The sequence below is a fragment of the Nicotiana tomentosiformis genome, chromosome 2 (genome assembly GCF_000390325.3).
Source record: "Nicotiana tomentosiformis chromosome 2, ASM39032v3, whole genome shotgun sequence".
Taxonomy (NCBI): domain Eukaryota; kingdom Viridiplantae; phylum Streptophyta; class Magnoliopsida; order Solanales; family Solanaceae; genus Nicotiana; species Nicotiana tomentosiformis.
In genome coordinates, this window is record NC_090813.1 from 188,299,478 (window position 1) to 188,321,661 (window position 22,184).

Here is a 22,184-nt window from a genome sequence, read left to right on the forward strand (position 1 = left end):
AGATATAGCAACAGTCGTATGTTTGACAAAGTACCGAGCGAAGAACTTCAGTACACCTATAGATGCCGAGAGTGACATCTTGTCATAGTTCTGTATATGTTCACAAAGTGAGGCCTAGAGATTGGCTAAAAGCTGGAGGAAAAAGAAGAGAAGTGTCGCATAGGCACACATACAATGATAGAATTGTACAGGTTGTATGACAGAAGGCAGCAACAGTTATGAGATTGGAAGAATTCCAACAAGTCATGGTGTGAGAAAGAGGCTTGAAAAGGGGAATGCTCTAGCCTTTGGATTTATCCACAACATAGTTGCCTAGATGGTTGGAAGGCTTAGAAGCTAAATAAATTGTCACGACCCAAATTAGAGGGTTGCGACGGCCACTTGTTGCCTTACTCAACCGAGTACCAACATAACATATCGTTCTTATCACACTATCATAGATAAATGGGCCATAAGGGCCATCATGCGATAAGTGGAATAAAACATAAGGGAATAGTAGACATAGGATGATCCAACATGATATAGAAACTTATACACGTGAGATACAGGCCTATAAAGCCAACATGATCATTTGTACACTCAAAACATATAAATGACATCTATCTACAAGCCTCTAAGAGTACATAAACGTCATAAAGGTCGAGACAAGGCCCCTCCATACTGATCAATACATGTCCAAATCATACTGACCAAATAGGCAACTCCGGAGCAAATGGAGTGCACCAACACCTCCCGCTGACCTGATAGCCTACATGGAGGACTGGCAACATGTCTATCGGGACCTGCGGGCAAGAAATGCAGCGTCCCCAGGCAAAAGGAACGTCAGTACAAATAAAGTATCGAGTATGTAAGGCATGAAAAGCAGTATATAATAGACATGAAAGAAACATGGAGTAAAAGACTCAACCTGTAAGTTTGAATAGCTCTGTGAATCATGAAACATTTATAATGTCATGAATATGTGTATAAATGTCATACCATGCATAGGTATATGCGTACATAACATCATCAAGCCTCTGAGGGCATCCCATCATATCATCTCGGACACTATGGGCGAAATCATCAACGTATACCAGCTGATCAGGTGGTGCTGGGTATATAACATGATAACCTTTCCCCATACCCAATATGCATATAATATACGCGTATATAACACCATCTGGTCATGGGTCAATATAAATGTATAAATCAATGCAATGCATAAGAAGTAAGTTAATAAGATCTCTCGGAAGGTCATAATATCAATATGCCTTTGAATAAACTTTATCAACTACGTATTTTTCTAAACCCATGAATAGAAGATATAATTATAAGACACATGGGTAATCAAGAACATAGGCACCCCTAGTTCTTCTATGAATAGGGGTATTTATGAAAGCTGTACGTTTGCTCATTTCGTTTGTATCGTATGAATCATGCCAAAAAGAAAGAAGGGATAGCCTTAACATACCTTTGTCGTTTACCTAACCACAAGACGACGGTTCAGCCTTTTAATACTTCAATCTACAACAAACAACAAGGGACCATTGTTAAGCTTACGGAAGCTAGAACTCAACACAAATGTGCGACTAGCTCGTCACGAAATTATGGACAACACCTCCCCTTATTCTTTTCATTTTCCTCAAATCAAACAACAAGACCAACATGTCCATAATGTCAACAAACGTATATATTTATATATATATATCTAACCTCATATTCATTACAATACATCACCAAAACATTCCACACCATCTCACCAAACAACCAAGTTTTAACTTGCCCTTTCCAAGACTTCTCTTCTTCCAAGCACATCAACCACAATAGAAATAGTATTCTTAAGTTATTTCTACTGATTTCCAGCCATAAAACATCAAGAATTAAACTCCAAAATAGTCCATCAACCACAACACTTCAACATGAAGTTCAACTTACTTCACAAGTTTCCTTTATGAAATCAACTAGATATACAAAGATGATATTAAATACATATTGGAGAAGTTAAACCTTACCTTGGCAGCAAGAATACTCATGCAAATAAGCTTAACTTAAAGTTAAAATAAGCTCTTTACCCCAAACAACAGAGTAGAGAGAGATAACTAGGTGATCTTGATCTTCCAAGAGAGAACTCACCTTACCAACTTGTGGATTTGGTCTTGAACCCTACGATAACTTTGAGAGAGATCGTGGGATGATAGTTTTGAGCTCCTTCACGTTGCAATAGAGTGAGAGGGATGATGAATTGTGCTTCTAAGTTAAATTGAGATATATCTATGTTTATATGTCCCCACTAATGGGCTTGGGCAAATGGGTGTTGGGCTTCCCCAAGACTTGTCCATCTCTATCCTTTTCCATTCCCTTTTAATTTGATCCACAAGCTCTAAGTAGGCGATGCACCTTCTTGTCACCTACTTAATCAAGTAGGTGATTCATGTTTGTCCTTTTTCCATTTTGAACCATGTGTCTCATCCTTATTAAATAATTTAGATATGTGTCGAGTAGCTCAAGCAAGTAGGACGGAAAGTAAGTTGGTGAAGCAGGCACGTCGGGTAAGCAAGCAAATCATTTTTATTTGTCCAAAATCTTCTTTCTCACATTTAAGTGCATTCGTCCTCAACCTAGTCGTTTGTATGTTGAACGGAAGTACATGATGTAATATCATTAGATAACTTTATATATTTTCAAAGACAATCTCATTTCCGAGCTTACATCAATTGAGGTACAGCGTACTTTCACGTACGAAAACATGGGGTGTAACATCATTCTCCTCCTTTGGAACATTCGTCCTCGAATGTTGACTGATGTACTTGTCATTCTCATAACATATAGCTCTTGCAAATACTTTAATACTCTCCTTGCCATCTAGGCAACTGTTATGTGAATAAATCCAAACGCCAGGGCATTCCCCACTTTAGGCCTCTTTCTCATACCACGACTTGTGGTCGGAATTCTTCCAATCTCGTAACTATTGCTACCTTCTATCATGCACTATGTACGACTTTGTCCTTGTATGTGTGCCTATGTGACTCTTCTCTCATTTTTCATTTTGCTTTTAGCCAATCTCTAGGCCTCACTTTGTGAACATATATAGAATTATGATAAGTTTTCCCTCTGGGCGTCTATGGCTTTACTACATCTAAGTAGGTCATACTATACCATAACTCTTACTTCGGTTTATTGTTACTGAGGTCTGCTACTAAACTCCAGATTACTCTCGTTGCTTATCCTATATGTATAAATCTAAGTCCTTTAATGCTTCCTCATTATTGTTCATCTTAAGAATGACGGCCTAATCTCATCTCATACTTTGTAACTTTTATCCATCCATTGTTGATTCACCTCAATATTGATCTACAATCTACCACTGATAAGTTGAAACCTCTTACATAATACATTATCACTAGGGCTTACGTCGCATCAAGGAACATTTGAAGTGATTTTCCTGATCAACTTCAATAACAGTATTTCATAGCATCCCAATGTGATTCATCTTATGGGGCTATTTTAATCCCTTGCAATTCATGAAATCCTTTTTCTTTAGATCATTACACAATCAAATTTCTAAATGTCATCCTCTTTTCTTTAATAATTTCACCCTTATTCTACTACCAGGGTAGCATTCCATCTCTTCTAAATGCTCTTAGTCTCAGACTCCTCTTAGTTCACTCATGTTATACTGAGCTTTCTATAACTTACATGAACCATCGGCTCTCTTGTTTTGATGGGCTTAATCCCGAGGACTTACCTATTCTCACTCGCCTTTTCTTATCCTTACTCTTGTATACCTAAAACCTTGTCTCTCTATCATACTTTAGCTTGCGACCTACACGTACCTATTTATACTACTCGCAACCTCCTCTAACTTGCTTGCACCATAGATTTACTTATGTTATTCTGGAACCTCAAGCGAGACATCACATTATCTCTAACTCTTATTTACTCTCTTAACTAGACTTCTTGGTACCTAGAAACCATAGGCTGGTAACTGACGGAATCGCTATCATTTCGTGATATCGAATCCCAGTTCTTCTAGCCCTCTATCTGAAGTAGGGACTATTCACAACCTTATGCATGTGAGTATCTCGTACCTTATTTACCTTTACCTTACATGCCTTAAAATCTCACATCGCATCTTCTACCTCTTTCATAACCTTCCTTCCACATAGGTATAATTCACATCCACAACTTGAAGCTCTACTATAATACTTGCACCTCTAGTGCATACATAATCTGATGGAAGCTTCATACTGACTTCCTATGAGGCTGGTACTCTTCTAACTGGCTTTACTGTAGAACTGTTATAGAATATGGCTGATGTACTATCTCTCTTGTACCTCTGATATTAAGAGTGATTCTGCAATGGTTTCAATCACGATTTCTATAGTTATCTAGTTTCCTCTTCTCTCTCAGGCTTTATGTAGGCTTAATCTATCTTCCGATCTGTGGCTCAGGATATTAGTTATTACTTTAGCCTTTCATGGATGTTATGAAATATCCATGATATACTCTTCTAACAATTCAATCCTTTGTATATGACCCGGGCTCAATTCTTTCTTTTAACTTATATCAGAGTCTTTTACGGCTATATGAATGTCAACATATATGCTGCATGGATAATACTCATAAATCTTAGATGCGTTTATAACGTAACTAACTCTGGGTCATTGATAAAATAATTCCTTTCGTTCCTTCTCGGCTTTCTTTAAACGTAAGCAATTACTTTTCCCGGTCATTTTGCTACCTGCTTCATAAATAATTGGCTTATTGTAGTGCCCACAAATACTAGAACTTCCTGTAACTCATATGATCTCAAATATCACTTTTGGATTTTTTTTTTCACTTCCCATTCATTAGCCACGGTAAGTGCCACTTTCTTATGGAGTGCATATAATGCTGTAGTGAGACTATTTTTACATGACCATTTCTTCTTCAAGTTACTATACTTAGGTTGAAGCCTTCTTCCTTATTTTCTCAACTTGTTTTTCATTGTAGTACTTAGGGAGGACCCTCTGACGCTTGTAAAGCTACGAGCTTATTACATCGCATACTCGATGGAATTTTTTTGATGTTCTTCCTCTCCTATAATTATCCTTAGTTATTTACCTCCATACCCTTGTGCTTGTAGGGTTGCTTCTGAACTGATATATTTTAACTGTCTTCCCAGTGGTACTCTCTTTTATTTCCGTAATACCAATACGGTACCTTTAACTTTCCCAACTCCTATCTGAATATTTCTCAAGGATTATAATGTCATAACTACGAGATTGGATTCACCATTTTTGGTTTCACTATGTTTATCTTGCACGATCTGCTGATTTATCTGTATCCTCTTGTCTAGCCATAACTAGGTTCTTAATGAATCAACTACTAACTACTCGTTGGTCCATTCTTATATCTATATTCCGCTTAATCTCTCTTGGAATATACCCTCTGTCTTAACTTATCTCTCGTACTGGCTCCTTATGTACCAAGTATTCATTTGTACTTATTTATCAATAACATCCTGGTCGGGAACCTTTACTGCCCCTCCTTGCCGTCATGCTTGCGCAATTTTTTGGAGTCGTAACCTATCTGTGGGATTTGAATAAGTACAATCTCATCCCTTTCTCATTTTTATCGCATTCTTCCTTTACTATTCTATAGTTCCCTGAACTATTTAACTCATACTTAATGCCATATCACACCATCTTTCCCCCTCTCTTCATCTTTGGCGTCTTTTGACATATTCACTGACTCTTACTTGCCTTGCGGTAATCCTTCTAAATCAAGGATAACAAAATTTCTTACCTACGAGTGTAACACCTAGTGTAAGTGTCACACTTAGTCCCATAACCTTAACTCTGCTCACAGTCCTTGCTTTAGGGAAGCGTCTTCCTGAATGAATTTTAAAGGTTATTCTTTTGTTGTCCATTCTATTATTGACGGAACGCTATCTCTGAAATTCTCACGATGTCGACTATTATAAAATCCTTCGGTCCCTAATTCATGTTCAGTTTATCTTATTCACTAGCCCATACTGATTTCTATTATTCTGGGGATCCAACTTTTCCTTCTGGTAATCACGTTGGAGTCACCAACTCATTTCTCGAAATGGGGATATGACTTTATGGCTTATACTCTTTAATTGCCTCAAGGCCTGTCACCTCTTGTATTTTCCTTTACTTGACTATAGACTCTGTCATCCTGTCATATTTTGATTTGCCGTTATCACTCACTTATCACATCATGCTCATAATGCTTCATTTACTTCTTTTTATTCTCTTGCTAATATTTCTGTCTATCACTTTATTCTGAAAGCTTTAACAAAACATTCTTTTCCTTTAAGCTCTCCTTGCTCCATCCACTAGCTCTCTGGGCCGCCTAACATTCATTTTTACTAAGGACGGGAGCCATACTAAGGTAAATATTCATTCCTTCTAGGATTCAAGTGCCTAACTTTGTAATTTTTTGAACATCCTAGTATTCATATCTAGTTGTATTATTCTAGAATGCACCATCTGGGTTACTCTAACCCCAGCCGGATCCTGATATCCAGTCCTTTTCTTAAACTATATCTGTTGGCTCCCATGGAGCATAACTGCGACGGGTGTGGCCAATTGTACATACCTCTGTTACAGTTGAAGGTAACTCAAAATGCTTATATTTCTCTGCCTCAATTATAAATACTGATAATCTTCACTAATTGGGTACCTCGTGCCCTTCTTCACCTTGCTTCTTTTACTTGTTGAAACTTGTATCTACCTTCTGATTCTCTCGTTGCTTTAAACCATATGAGTGGACAGATATGCATACCTTAGGGCTCTTTATCAAGAAGCTTACACGTCTTAGAACACACATGATATACTGAAGACCTCACAATTATTCATCATAAGCTTGATGCAAAATCGAGTTCCTCCGACTCAACTCTTCCACAACCACAGTCAATCACTTACCAACTGTCTTTCTAGATATAGGTATCGTTGTATTACGAATAAAATAGAATTTAGGAGTTTGAATTCTTACAACTGAGCTCTACCACACGATCTACAGTAAGAAGAAAGAGTGACAGTCCTAAATGCCATGTAGCCTCCTACTTATAAGTGCAGTGCACAACACTCCCATAAACAAGACTCTACTAGACACGGCTTGTAGACTCCCTAAGACAAAACTGCTCTGAAACCACTTTTGTCACGACCTAAATCGGAGGGCTGCGACGGGCACTCGGTGCCTTACTCAACTTACTACCAACATAACATATCTTTCTTATCACACCATCATAGGTAAATGGGCCACAAGGGCCATCATGAGATAACTGGAATAAAACATAAGGGAATACTAGACATAGGACGACCCAACATGATATAGAAACTTATACACGTGACATATTGGCCTATAAAGCCGACATGATCATTTGTACACTCAAAACATATAAATGACATCTATCTACATGCCTCTAAGAGTAAATAGACATCATAAAGTTCGAAACAGGGCCCCGCCATACTAAACAATACATGTCCAAATCATATTGACCAAATAGGCAACTCCGGAGCAAATGGAGTGCACCAACACCTTCCGCTGAGCTGATAGCCTATTTGGAGGACTAGCAACATGTCTATCGGGACCTGCGGGCATGAAACACAGCGTCCCCAGGCAAAAGGGACGTCAGGACAAATAAAGTACCGAGTATGTAAGGCATGAAAAGCAGTATATAATAGACATGAAAGAAACATGGAGTAAAAAACTCAACTTGTAAGTCTGAATAGCTATGTGAATCATGAAACATTTATAATGTCATGAATATGTGTATAAATGTCATACCATGCATAGGTATATGCGTACATAACATCATCAAGCCTCTAAGGGCATTCCATCATATCATCTCGGTCACTGTGGGCGAAATCATCAACGTATACTAGCTGATCAGGTGGTGGTGGGTATATAACGTGATAACCTTTCCCCATACCCAATATGCATATAATATACACGTATATAACGACATCTGGTCATGGGTCAATGTACATGTATAAATAAATGCAATGCATAAGAAATAAGTCAATAAGATTTCTCGGAATGTCATAAGATCAATATGCCTATGAATAAACTTTATCAACTACGTATTTTTCTGAGACCCATGAACAAAAGATGTAATAATAAGACACATGGGGAATCGAGAACAAAGGCATCCCTAGTGCTAATATGAATAGAGGTATTTATGTAAGTTGTATGTTTGCTCGTTTCGTTTGTATCGTATGAATCATGCCAAAAGAAATGAAGGGATATCCTTAACATACCCTTGTCGTTTACCTACCCACACGACAACGGTTCAGCCCGTTAGTACTTAAATCTACAACAAACAAAAAGGGATCATTGTTAAGCTTACGGAAGCTAAAACTCAACACAAATGTGCGACTAGCTCGTCACAAAATTTTTGACAGCACCTCCCCTTATTCTTTTCATTTTCCTCAAATCAAACAACAAGACCAACATGTCCATAATGTCAACAAACATATATATATATATGTGTGTGTGTATATATATATATATATATATAACCTCATATTCATTACAATACATCACCAAAACATTCCACACCATCTCACCCAACAACCAAGTTTTAACTTGCCCTTTCCAAGACTTCTCTTTTTCCAACCATATCAACCATAATAGAAATAGTATTCTTAAGTTATTTCTACTGATTTCCAGCCATAAAACATCAAGAATTAAACTCTAAAATAGTCCATCAACCACAACACTTCAACATGAAGTTCAACTTACTTCACAAGTTTTCTTTATGAAATCAACTACATATACAAAGATGATATTAAATACATATTGGAGAAGTTAAACCTTACCTTGGCAGCAAGAATACTCATCCAACTAAGCTTTACCTAAAGTTCAAATAAGCTCTTTACCCCAAACAACAAAGTAGAGAGAGATAACTAGGTGATCTTGATCTTCCAAGAGAGAAATCACCTTACCAACTTGTGGATTTGGTCTTGAACCCTATGATAACTTTGAGAGACATCTTGGGATGATAGTTTTGAGCTCCTTCACGTTGCAATAGAGTGAGAGGGATGATGAATTGTGCTTCGAAGTTAAATTGAGATATATCTATGTTTATATGTCCCCACTAATGGGCTTGGGCAAATGGGTGTTGGGCATCCCCAAGACTTGTCCATCTCTATCCTTTTCCATTCCCTTTTAATTTGATCCACAAGATCTAAGTAGGTGATGCACCTTCTTGTCACCTACTTAATCAAGTAGGTGATTCATGTTTGTCCTTTTTCCATTTTGAACCATGTGTCTCATCCTTATTAAATAATTTAGATATGTGTCGAGTAGCTCAAGCAAGTAGGACGGAAAGTAAGTTGGTGAAGCAGGCACGTCGGGTAAGCAAGCAGCTCGTTTTTATTTGTCCAAAATATTCTTTCTTACATTTAAGTGCATTCATCCTCAACCTAGTCGTTTGTATGTTGAACCAAAGTAAATGATGTAATATCATTAGATAACTTTATATATTTTCAAAGAGAATCTCATTTCCGAGCTTACATCAATTGATGTACAACGTACTTTCACGTACGAAAACATGGGGTGTAACATCATTCCCCTCCTTTGGAACATTCATCCTCGAATGTTGACTGATGTACTTGTCATTCTCATAACATATAGCTCTTGAAAATACTTTAATACTCTCCTTGCCATCTAGGCAACTGTTATGTGAATAAATCCAAAGGCCAGGGCATTCCCAACTTTAGGCCTCTTTCTCATACCACGACTTGTGGTCGGAATTCTTCGAATATCGTAACTATTGCTACCTTCTATCATGCACTATGTACGACTTTGTCCTTGTATGTGCGCCTATGTGACTCTTCTCTCATTTTTCATCATGCTTTTAGCCAATCTCTAGGCCTCACTTTGTGAACATATACAGAATTATGATAATTTTTCCCTCTGGGCGTCTATAGCTTTACTACATCTAAGTAGGTCATACTATACCATAACTCTTACTTCGGTTTATTGTTACTGAGGTCTGCTACTAAACTCCAGATTACTCTCGTTGCTTATCCTATATGTATAAATCTAAGTCCTTTAATGCTTCCTCATTACTGTTCATCTTAAGAATGACGGCCTAATCTCATCTCATACTTTGTAACTTTTATCCATCCATTGTTGATTCACCTCAATATTGATCTACAATCTACCACTGATAAGTTGAAACCTCTTACATAATACATTATCACTAGGGCTTACATCGCATCGAGGAACATTTGAAGTGATTTTCCTGATCAACTTCAATAACAGTATTACATAGCATCCCAATGTGATTCATCTTATGGGGGTATTTTAATCCCTTGCAATTCATGAAATCCTTTTTCTTTAGATCATTACACAATCAAATTTTTAGATGTCATCGTCTTTTCTTTCACAATTTCACCCTTATTCTACTACAAGGGTAGCATTCCATCTCTTCTAAATGCTCTTAGTCTCAGACTCCTCTTAGTTCACTCATGTTATACAGAGCTTTCTATAACTTACGGAAACCATCAGCTCTCTTGTTTTGATGGGCTTAATCCCGAGGACTTACCTATTCTCACTCGCCTTTTCTTATCCTTACTCCTGTATTCCTAAAACCTTGTCTCTATATCATACTTTAGCTTGCGACCTACACGTACCTATTTATACTACTCGCAACCTCCTCTAACTTGCTTGCACCATAGATTTACTTATGTTATTCTGGAACCTCAAGCGAGACATCACATTGTCTCTAACTCTTATTTACTCTCTTAACTAGACTTCTCGGTACCTAGAAACCATAGGCTGGTAACTGACGACATCGCTATCATTTCTTGATATCGAATCCTAGTGCTTCTAGCCCTCTATCTGAAGTAGGGACGATTCACAACCTTATGCACGTGAGTATCTCGTACCTTATTTACCTTTAACTTACATGCCTTAAATTCTTGCATCGCATCTTCCACCTCTTTCATAACCTTCCTTCCACATAGGTATAATTCACATCCACAACTTGAAGCTCTACTATAATACTTGCACCTCTAGTGCATACATAATCTGATGGAAGCTTCATACTGACTTCCTATGAGGTTGGTACTCTTCCAACTGGCTTTACCGTAGAACCGTTATAGAATATGGCTGATGTACTATCTCTCTTGTACCTCTGATATTAAGAGTGATTCTGCAATGGTTTCAATCACGATTTCTATAGTTATCTAGATTCCTCTTCTCACTCAGCCTTTATGTAGGCTTAATCTATCTTCCGATCTGTGGCTCAGGATATTAGTTATTACTTTAGCCTTTCATGGATGTTATGAAATATCCATGATATACTCTTCTAACAATCCAATCCTTTGTATATGACCCGGGCTCAATTCTTTCTTTTAACTTATATCGGAGTCTTTTACGGCTATATGAATGTCAACATATATGTTGCATGGATAATACTCCAAAATCTTAGATGCGTTTATAACGTAACTAACTCTAGGTCATTGATAAAATAATTCCTTTCGTTCCTTCTCAGCTTTCTTTAAACGTAAACAATTACTTTTCCTGGTCATTTTGCTACCTGCTTCATGAATAATTGGCTTATTGTAGTGCCCACAAATACTAGAACTTCCTGTAACTCATATGATCTCAAATGTCACTTTTGGATTTTTTTTTTCCACTTCCCATTCATTAGCCACGGTAAGTGCCACTTTCTTATGGAGTGCTTATAATGCTGTAGTGAGACTATTTTTACATGACCATTTCTTCTTCAAGTTACTATGCTTAGGTTGAAGCCTTCTTCCTTATTTCCTCAACTTGTTTTTCATTGTAGTACTTAGGGAAAACCCTCTGACGCTTGTAAAGCTGCGAGCTTATTACATCGCATACTCGATGGAATTTTTTTGATGTTCTTCCTCTCCTATAATTATCCTTAGTTATTTACCTCCATACCCTTGTGCTTGTAGGGTTGCTTCTGAACTGATATATTTTAACTGTCTTCCCAGTGGTACTCTCTTTTATTTCCGTAACACCAATACGGTACCTTAACTTTCCCAACTTCTATCAGAATATTTCTCAAGGATTACAATGTCATAACTACGAGATTGAATTCACCATTTTTGGTTTCACTATGTTTATCTTGCACGATCTGTTGATTTATCTGTATCCTCTTGTCTAGCCATAACTAGGTTCTTCCTGAATCAACTACTAACTATTCGTTAGTCCATTTTTATATCTATATTCCGCTTAATCGCTCTTGGAATATTCCCTTTGTCTTAACTTATCTCTCGTACTGGCTCCTTATGTACCAAGTATTCATTTTTACTTATTTATCAATAACATCCTGGTCGGGAACCTTTACTGCCCCTCCTTGCCATCGTGCTTGCGCAATTTTCTGGAGTGGTAACCTATCTGTGGGATTTGAATAAGTGCAATCTCATCCCTTTCTCATTTTTATCGCATTCTTCCTTTACTATTCTATAGTTCCCTGAACTATTTAACTCATACTTAATGCCATATCACACCATCTTTCCCCCTCTCTTCATCTTTGGCGTCTTTTGACATATTCACTGACTCTTACTTGCCTTGCGGTAATCCTTCTAAATCAAGGATAACAAAATTTCTTACCTACGAGTGTAACACCTAGTGTAAGTGTCACACTTAGTCCCATAACCTTAACTCTGCTCACAGTCCTTGCTTTAGGGAAGCGTCTTCCTGAATGAATTTTAAAGGTTATTCTTTTGTTGTCCATTCTATTATTGACGGAACACTATCTCTGAAATTCTCACGATGCCGACTATTATAAAATCCTTCGGTCCCTAATTCATGTTCAGTTTATCTTATTCACTAGCCCATACTGATTTCTATTATTCTGGGGATCCAACTTTTCCTTCTGGTAATCACGTTGGAGTCACCAACTCATTTCTCGAAATGGGGATATGACTTTATGGCTTATACTCTTTAATTGCCTCAAGGCCTGTCACCTCTTGTCTTTTCCTTTACTTGACTATAGACTCTGTCATCCTGTCATATTTTGATTTGCCATTATCACTCACTTATCACATCATGCTCATAATGCTTCATTTACTTCTTTTTATTCTCTTGCTAATATTTCTGTCTATCACTTTATTCTGAAAGCTTTAACAAAACATTCTTTTCCTTTAAGCTCTCCTTGCTCCATCCACTAGCTCTCTGGGCCGCCTAACATTCATTTTTACTAAGGACGGGAGCCATACTAAGGTAAATATTCATTCCTTCTAGGATTAAAGTGCCTAACTTTGTAATTTTTTGAACATCCTAGTATCCATATCTAGTTGTATTATTCTAGAATGCACCATCTGAGTTACTCTAACCCCAGCCGGATCCTGATATCCAGTCCTTTTCTTAAACTATATCTGTTGGCTCCCATGGAGCATAACTGCGACGGGTGTGGCCAATTGTACATACCTCTGTTACAGTTGAAGGTAACTCAAAATGCTTATATTTCTCTGCCTCAATTATAAATACTGATAATCTTCACTAATTGGGTACCTCGTGCCCTTCTTCACCTTGCTTCTTTTATTTGTTGAAACTTGTATCTACCTTCTGATTCTCTCGTTGCTTTAAACCATATGAGTGGACAGATATGCATGCCTTAGGGCTCTTTATCAAGAAGCTTACACGTCTTAGTACACACATGATCTACTGAAGACCTCACAATTATTCATCATAAGCTTGATGCAAAATCGAGTTCCTCCGACTCAACTCTTCCACAACCACAGTCAATCTCTTACCAACTATATTTCTAGATGTAGGTATCGTTGTATTACAAATAAAATAGAATTTAGGAGTTTGAATTCTTACAACTGAGCTCTACCACACGATCTACAGTAAGAAGAAAGAGTGACAGTCCTAAATGCCATGTAGCCTCCTACTTATAAGTGCAGTGCACAACACACCCATAAACAAGACTCTACTAGACACGGCTTGTAGACTCCCTAAGACAGAACTGCTCTAATACCTCTTTTGTCACGACCTAAATCAGAGGGCTGCGACGGGCACTCGGTGCCTTACTCAACTGAGTACCAACATAACATATCTTTCCTATCACACCATCATAGGTAAATGGGCCACAAGGGCCATCGTGAGATAACTGGAATAAAACATAAGGGAATACTAGATATAGGACGACCCAACATGATATAGAAACTTATACACGTAACATATTGGCCTATAAAGCCGACATGATCATTTGTACACTCAAAACATATAAATGACATCTATCTACAGGCCTCTAAGAGTAAATAAACATCATAAAGGTCGAGACAGGGCCCCGCCATACTAAACAATACATGTCCAAATCATGTTGACCAAATTGGCAACTCCGGAGCAAATGGAGTGCACCAACACCTTCCTCTGAGCTGATAGCCTACTTGGAGCACTAGAAACATGTCTCTCGGGACCTGTGGGCATGAAACACAGCGTCCCCAGGCAAAAGGGACGTCAGGACAAATAAAGTACCGAGTATGTAAGGCATGAAAAGCAGTATATAATAGACATGAAAAAAACATGGAGTAAAAGACTCAACTTGTAAGTCTGAATAGCTATATGAATCATGAAACATTTATAATGTCATGAATATGTGTATAAATGTCATACTATGCATAGTTATATGCATACATAACATCATCAAGCCTCTAAGGGCATCCCATCATATCATCTCGGCCACTGTGGGCGAAATCATCAACGTATACTAGCTGATCAGGTGGTGGTGGGTATTTAAAGTGATAACCTTTCCCCATACCCAATATGCATATAATATACGCGTATATAACGACATCATGTCATGGGTCAATGTACATGTATAAATAAATGCAATGCATAAGAAATAAGTCAATAAGATTTCTCGGAATGTCATAAGATCAATATGCCTATGAATAAACTTTATCAACTACGTATTTTTCTGAGACCCATGAACAGAAGATGTAATAATTAGACACATGGGGAATCAAGAACATAGGCATCCCTAGTACTACTATGAATCGAGGTATTTATGAAAGTTCTATGTTTGCTCGTTTCGTTTGTATCGTATGAATCATGCCAAAAGAAATGAAGGGATAGCCTTAACATACCTTTGTCGTTTACCTACCCACACGACAACGGTTCAGCCCGTTAGTACTTCAATCTACAACAAACAAAAAGGGATCATTGTTAAGCTTACGGAAGATACAACTCAACACAAATGTGCGACTAGCTCGTCACAAAATTTTGGACAGCACCTCCCCTTAGTCTTTTCATTTTCCTCAAATCAAACAACAAGACCAACATGTCCATAATGTCAACAAACATATATATGTGTGTGTGTGTGTATATATATATATATATATATATCTAACCTCATATTCATTACAATACATCACCAAAACAGTCCACACCATCTCACCAAACAACCAAGTTCTAACTTGCCCTTTCCGAGCCTTCTCTTCTTCCAAGCACATCAACCACAATAGAAATAGTATTCTTAAGTTATTTCTACTGATTTCCAGTCATAAAACATCAAGAATTAAACTCCAAAATAGTCCACCAACTACAACACTTCAACATGAAGTTCAACTTACTTCGCAAGTTTCCTTTATGAAATCAACTAGATATACAAATATGATCTTAAATACATATTGGAGAAGTTAAACCTTACCTTGGCCGCAAGAATACTCATCCAACTAAGCTTTACTTCAAGTTCAAATAAGTGCTTTACCCCAAACAACAAAGTAGAGAGATATAACTAGGTGATCTTGATCTTCCAAGAGAGAAATAACCTTACCAACTTGTGGATTTGGTCTTGAACCCTATGATAACTTTGAGAGAGATCGTGGGATGATAGTTTTGAGCTCCTTCACGTTGCAATAGAGTGAGAGGGATGATGAATTGTGCTTCTAAGTTAAATTGAGATATATCTATGTTTATATGTCCCCACTAATGGGCTTGGGCAAATGGGTCTTGGGCCTCCCCAAGACTTGTCCATCTCTATCCTTTTCCATTCCCTTTTAATTTGATCCATAAGCTCTAAGTAGGCGATGCACCTACTTGTCACCTACTTAATCAAGTAGGTGATTCATACTGGTCCTTTTTGAATTTTGAACCATGTGTCTCATCCTAATTAAATAATTTAGACATGTTTCGAGTAGCTCAAGCAAGTAGGACGGAAAGTAAGTTGGTGAAGCAGGCACGTCGGGTAAGCAAGCAACTTATTTGTATTTGTCCAAAATCTCCTTTATCACATTTAAGTGAATTCGTCCTCATCCTAGTCGTTTGTATGTTGAACGGAAGTATAGGATGTAATATCGTTAGATCACTTTATATACTTTCAAAGAGAATCTCATTTCCTATATTACATCAATTGACGTACGACATAATTTCACGTACGAAAACATTGGTGTACCCCAAATTGAAAAAAATAAGTTTCGTCAAAAGTCGACAAGTTAGAATGTTATAACATGTACTTCTAGGGTGAGACTAGGGTGTTTAATATTATAAGGAGGTTATGTTATGAGTTTTTTTAGTCGTATGATAGTCATGTGTTATACTTTGAAGTCAAGCGAGTTGTGGAACCAAAGTTGGCAATAGTCATCACAAGTTATATTCATAAATATTCTGAAAATTAGGTCAAATGTAGCTGAACCTTTCTCCAAATATACTTTGAATTATTTGGTGATCTACCTGCCAAATCGAATATATATGAGTCTAGTTTCTAATGCATTAAACCCGTTTGTCAATACGACAATGGAGTAGAGAGATATTTGCGGTTTTGCTAGACTGCGCAGGCTGCTTAGGTGACAAGTAGGTGTGTCACTGAAGCTTTTTGAACAATATATTTTGTGTGTTATATGAGGTCCTTTTGGGACATATTATATACCAAATTGAAGGTCTTGGAATTTAGTTTCCAATTCTCTTAACTGTTTATTCATACGACATCCGGATAAAAAGATATAAGCATCGGAAGAAGAGCCAATGCTAGGTCGCCAAGCTAGTACCTCTTTGACTTTTCAAAAGTTGATATATATAGGTTTTAAATCATCTTTCTCTTCATTTTTCATAGAAAACGACCATAGAACCCCCATAAACTTACCCTTAAGCTCTCTACAATGGTTTCAAAGAAGATTAACATCCTGAGTACGAAATCAAGAAGCGATAACATTAGAACGATCCATGCGACGTAAGTATCGCTATATCTCCTTTCTTTCTATTTGTAGTTTGAGTTTTGAAAGGTACTTCATAGTTAAGAAAATGCCTAATTTCTGTAAATAAACTTTTAAATATCAAGGAAGGTTGATAAATTCGTTTCCTAATAATTAAAACTCACGGGACTTCGATCGAAAGTCGTGATTTTGATTTATTTCATTTTTAGTGGACTATTTTATAGTTCACTTGTGTTGGCCTATTGTGCTGATGATTTATGGAGATTGGAAGGCTAGAAGACATAGAGAAACGCCACATATGGTAGGGTAGTGAACTGGTTGCTCGTCATTGTAATTTCAGGCTAATTGATAACTTGTTGATAGGGTGTGTTATGGTATGTTTGGGTTTTTTGTTGTATTAAAGGTCCCGAATTATAGTTAGATTATTTTTGAGTTGTTGATTGTATTGTGTTGTTGTCTCTCCTATAGTAGGCTTGAAAGAGCAGTAAAATCAGGGAAAATGCTATCTGTTTTATTTAAGAATCGAGTTATCATTTGAGATACGTGGTATACTAGCGCCATCTAAGTTGTACATGTATTTCTTTGTTAAAGGGTTTTCTTGCTAGTTGTCATGAGCTTGTTGTTGAGTTGAATTGACGACTTGAGGTATGTTAAGGCTATCCCTTCTTTCCTTTTAGAATGATCCATATGATACAACAAAACGAGCAAGCACGCAACTTTCATAAATGATTCTATTTTTAGAAGTACTAGGGTTGCCTATGATCTTGATTTCCCATATGTCCTACTATCATATCGTCTATTCATGGGTTTTATGACATTCCGAGAGATCTTATTCACTTACTTCACTATGCATTGCATTCATTTATACATGTATATTGACCCATGACCAAATGGCGCTATATATGCGTATAGTATATATATATGGGGTATGGGAAAAGGTTACGACGTTATATACGCACCACCACCTGATCAGCTGGTATACGTTGATGATTTTTCCCACAGAGTCCGAGATGATATGATGGAATGCTCTCAGACGCTTGATGATGTTATGTACGCATATACTTATGCACGATATGACATTTATATGCATATGCATGACATTATAAATGTTTCATGATTCCTAGAGCTATTCAGACTTACAGGTTGAGTTCTTTACTCTATGCTTCTTTTATATCTTTATACACTGCTTTTATGCCTTACATACTCGGTATTTTATTTGTACTAACGTTCCTTTTGCCTGGGGACGATGCATTTCATGCCTGCAGGTCTCGATAGAGAGGTTGACAATACTCCTAGTATCAGCTCAACGGAAGGTGTTAGTTCACTCCACTTGCTCCGGAGTTGCCTATTTGGTGAGTATGCTTTGGACATGTATAGGTTGGTATGGCTGGGCCCTGTCTCGGCCTTTATAACGTTGATGTACTCTTAGATACTTGTAGACAGATGCCATGTACATGGAAACTTGTATGGCCTTTCTAGTCTATGTTTTGAGTGTACAAATGATCATGTCGGCCTTATAGGCCTGTATGTCACATGTATAAGTTTCTACATCATGTTTGGTCGTCCTATATCTAGTATTCTCTTATGTTTTATTCTAGTTATCTTATGACGACCCTTCTGACCTATTTACCCATGATGGTGTGATAATAAAGATACGTTACATTGGTATTCGGTTGAGTAAGGCACTGGGTGGCCGTCGCGGCTCTCCGATTTGGGTCGTGACATAATATGCTGATTTCGGATACCGGCAGAGATCGCTTACGAAAATGGGAAGCAGTTCATCAGCGGCAAGGTAAGCAAGTTTATCAAAGACCACAAAATTAAATAGATCTTCTCAACACCCTACCACCCTACTGGGAACGGTCATGTGGAGTTAACAAACAAAACTATATTCCAAAACGTGAAGAAGAGATTGACCGATTTAAAGGTAAAGTGGAATAAAATTTTGCCTGAGGTCTTGTGGGCATACCGAAAGACTTCGAAGTCAAGCACCGGTTTGACCTTGTTCTCTTTAGTCTATGGCACGGAAGCTCTAATCCCAGTCGAAGTAGGAGAACTGAGCTTATGGTTTCCAGTACACTACCGGGGTATCAAATGATGAGGCCATGGCTGTGAGCTTGGACTTAGCGGACGAAAGACGAGAAGTCATCCAAGTGCGGTTAGTGGCCCAAAAGCAGTGAATTGGGAGATACTACAATCGAAGGGCTAACCTTCGACACTTCTAAGTCGGGGACTTGGTATTAGGGAAACTAGGCCCTAACTAGGAAGGTTCGTGTAGAGTTACTAGTATAAAAAAGAAAGGCTCATATAAGCTCGAGTTAGGGAACGGTGTACATCTACCATACAATTAGAATGTAGCACACTTAAAGTAGTTCTACTGCTAAGGTACGGACACAATTTCCTTTGAAGTTTGCCATGCTTTGAACAAACCCATGCAGGTATTCGGTCAGGTTAAATCTAACGATTAGGTCTCAAAGAACGTGTTGCACTATTTTTTCCTTGGACCAGTTTTTCCCGAAAAGGGTTTTACAGCAAGGTTTTTAATAAGGAAAATGTAAAACGTGCTATCCTAATTTTGAAGAACGGCCTAAGGGCGAGATTGCTGATCACCTCTACCGGATCGATAATTTTCAAGCCCTCACGAGCTCAGTCTTGAATACTGGGGGAGCCATTACGCCCTAAGTCAAGATTCTTAGAAGTCATTCTTCATTTGATGATAAAATCCAAGGCTTGAATACTAGATTTAATTGTAAGGGTCAAACGTCCAAACGAACTGTGCCTATGTAGCTCATTCTTGCCATGGAAGAAAGCTTTTGTGCCTTCGATCATGTACTCTACATGCAAAGTAATAAAAGAAATTTGCCCTCTATATTTCATCACTTCATATTTGCATAAGCAATATTATCGTTAAGTTACTTAGAATAAATAATGGGCTCAAAACCCTGGAGCCCATGGGCCTCCCCGAGTGGGGGATTGCTGTCCGATAATAAGATCGGACAACTCGGGTTATCGAATCCTAGGGGCGCCGAGCCTATTAGGCAGGGCCCGAACATGAAAGGCTACGGCTAGCTTAGAACGGCTTGGAGACGTAGAAAGTAAGGTCCTTACAAATGGTTAAAATCTATGAGAAATACTACCCGACTATAAAAAGAGCTACCTTCGGCAAAACATCATCGTCTCCGATTGAAACATTCAAGTATTTTAAAGACTTCATTTTTTATCTAACATTCCGAAGACAAAGAAACTCGGAGTCATTACTTAAACCAGTCCTCATTCGGGATCTAGGGGAACGAACATTCTAAATTATATCAAATTCTATGCTAAGTGATTAATGACATATTTCAAACAAAGAGTTGTAAGCGGATGTTGAAAAGTAAAGGACACAGTATAGCCGAAAGAATTTTATATATATATATATATATATATATATTATAGAGGCACTGTAAATCATCCCCAAAATAAATAAATAAATGTACAAAAGTAAACAAAAAACAAGCTAAGGCATTTCCGCAAAGTCTTCACCAGAGACCGATTCACTGCCTGAACCCTCAGGGTCGTATATCTTCATGGCCTCGGCCTCGAACCTATTCACCTCTTTGCCTATTTGATCTCGACTGATAGATAGAAACCCCGGGCATAAATCTTCTCGAGGGTCTCACTCTGGGATAGTCACTTTACATATTTGACCTTTGCTATTATACGGGCTTCGGCCACCTCCATTGTCGCTCTTGTATTAGGCCAGCATATCTTGGACCTCGGAGGACTTGTTCGAAGCTGCCTCCAACTTGTCCTTCAATGCGGTTTACTCCAGGCCTGGGGCATCCCGTTCTGAGACGGCAGAGTACAATTGTGCTCGGAGCTCATCATTCAGCCGAGACCATTTGTCAGCTTTATCCTTCATCACCCTGAGCTGGTCCTTGGCTGATGCCAAATCTTCTTTGGTAGCCTCCTTTTCCGAGGCCAGGAAATCCATCTTTCTCCTTAATGCCTCAGTCGAGGCTTTGACCTCGTTCATTGTGGCCCGGAGCTGGTCGATCAGGTCTATATTCTCTTGGACCTGTGGGGTTGCGGTGTTAGTAACTGCACTTAGCCTCTCATTATTAATCTCAAATACCCTTACCTTTTTTAACAGAACAGCATGCTCCCGTTTCACCAACGAGGCCTCCTTTTGAGTTTTTTCCAGCTCGGCTTGGATGATGGGGAGGTCCTTGAGGGACTCACCTCTTTGCTTTCTAAGAGCTTTGTACATGTCCTTCTGCCGGACTTGTTCCTTAAGCTCAAACTCGAGCTGGCTCACCTCCATCCAAGATCGATGGACACTCTGGTGCTGAAGCATCGAGGTTAGAGAAACAAAGAGGATGAGATCATAAGAATATTCTAAGGTTAAGTGAACCCTTCAAGGGATACAAAGAAGGAAAAGCATACCCTGTTCAGCGCGTGTTGTGCCTCATTGAAAAGCCTCAGTGCATCCACCTCATTCATCATCGCTTGTCCTCTTCAGTCACAAGGAAGAAAAGGTAGCTGGCAACACACACTGGTCCGGACAGCACCCGAGTATCCACCGGGATTATAAACATGACTGTTCTTTACGGTCGGGATCCATGGTTGAGGAGGGGAACTGCTTCACCATCTTTGGGCACGAGCTGGGCCCGCATGACTCCGGGAGCACATCTTTTTGGGATCTCCAAGTGACCAAACCTAGAGTAGTCCTTCAATGCACCGATGTCCATGCCTTAAAAGAACGGGTTGAGGGCCTCGTCCATAGCCCGTGATGTCTCAGTTGGTTTTTCTTTGATTGCCTAACCCTCGTCAAATAGAGACTCCGTGGGAGACGGTGGCTCTAGGGTGTCAATGAAACTGTCGGCCTCTCTTGGAATGGGAGTAGCTTCTCGAGAGGCCATAGCTACTGCTTTTCCTTCAGGCTCCCGAGCAAAAGAGGGTTCGGCCTCCTGGTCACTTCCCTCTGATGCTTCCGCTCTTATGTATCAATGGCCGGCCCATGGGCGACAAACTCCAAGTCATCATCTTTAGGGTAGTCCTTGAGCTGGTAAA

General features: G+C 38.5%; 1 protein-coding gene across 1 annotated transcript; it reads right to left on the bottom strand.

The window, feature by feature from the left end:
- Positions 1–20,934: 20,934 nt before the first annotated feature.
- Positions 20,935–21,617, bottom strand: LOC138906270 (protein PLASTID MOVEMENT IMPAIRED 2-like). Its single transcript, XM_070194805.1, has 2 exons — positions 21,558–21,617; positions 20,935–21,459 (listed from the first exon to the last, which is right to left on the bottom strand). Exons 1-2 carry the CDS (start codon positions 21,615–21,617, stop codon positions 20,935–20,937), a joined length of 585 nt encoding a protein of 194 aa, XP_070050906.1.
- Positions 21,618–22,184: the final 567 nt, after the last annotated feature.

Bases quoted from the DNA above. Each gene is read 5' to 3' on its own strand.
- LOC138906270 (XM_070194805.1), bottom strand. From the start codon at position 21,617: ATGATGAATGAGGTGGATGCACTGAGGCTTTTCAATGAGGCACAACAC. The intron at 21,460-21,557 runs GTATGCTTTTCC...TCGATGCTTCAG, and splicing joins CACAACACGCGCTGAACAGG to CACCAGAGTGTCCATCGATC.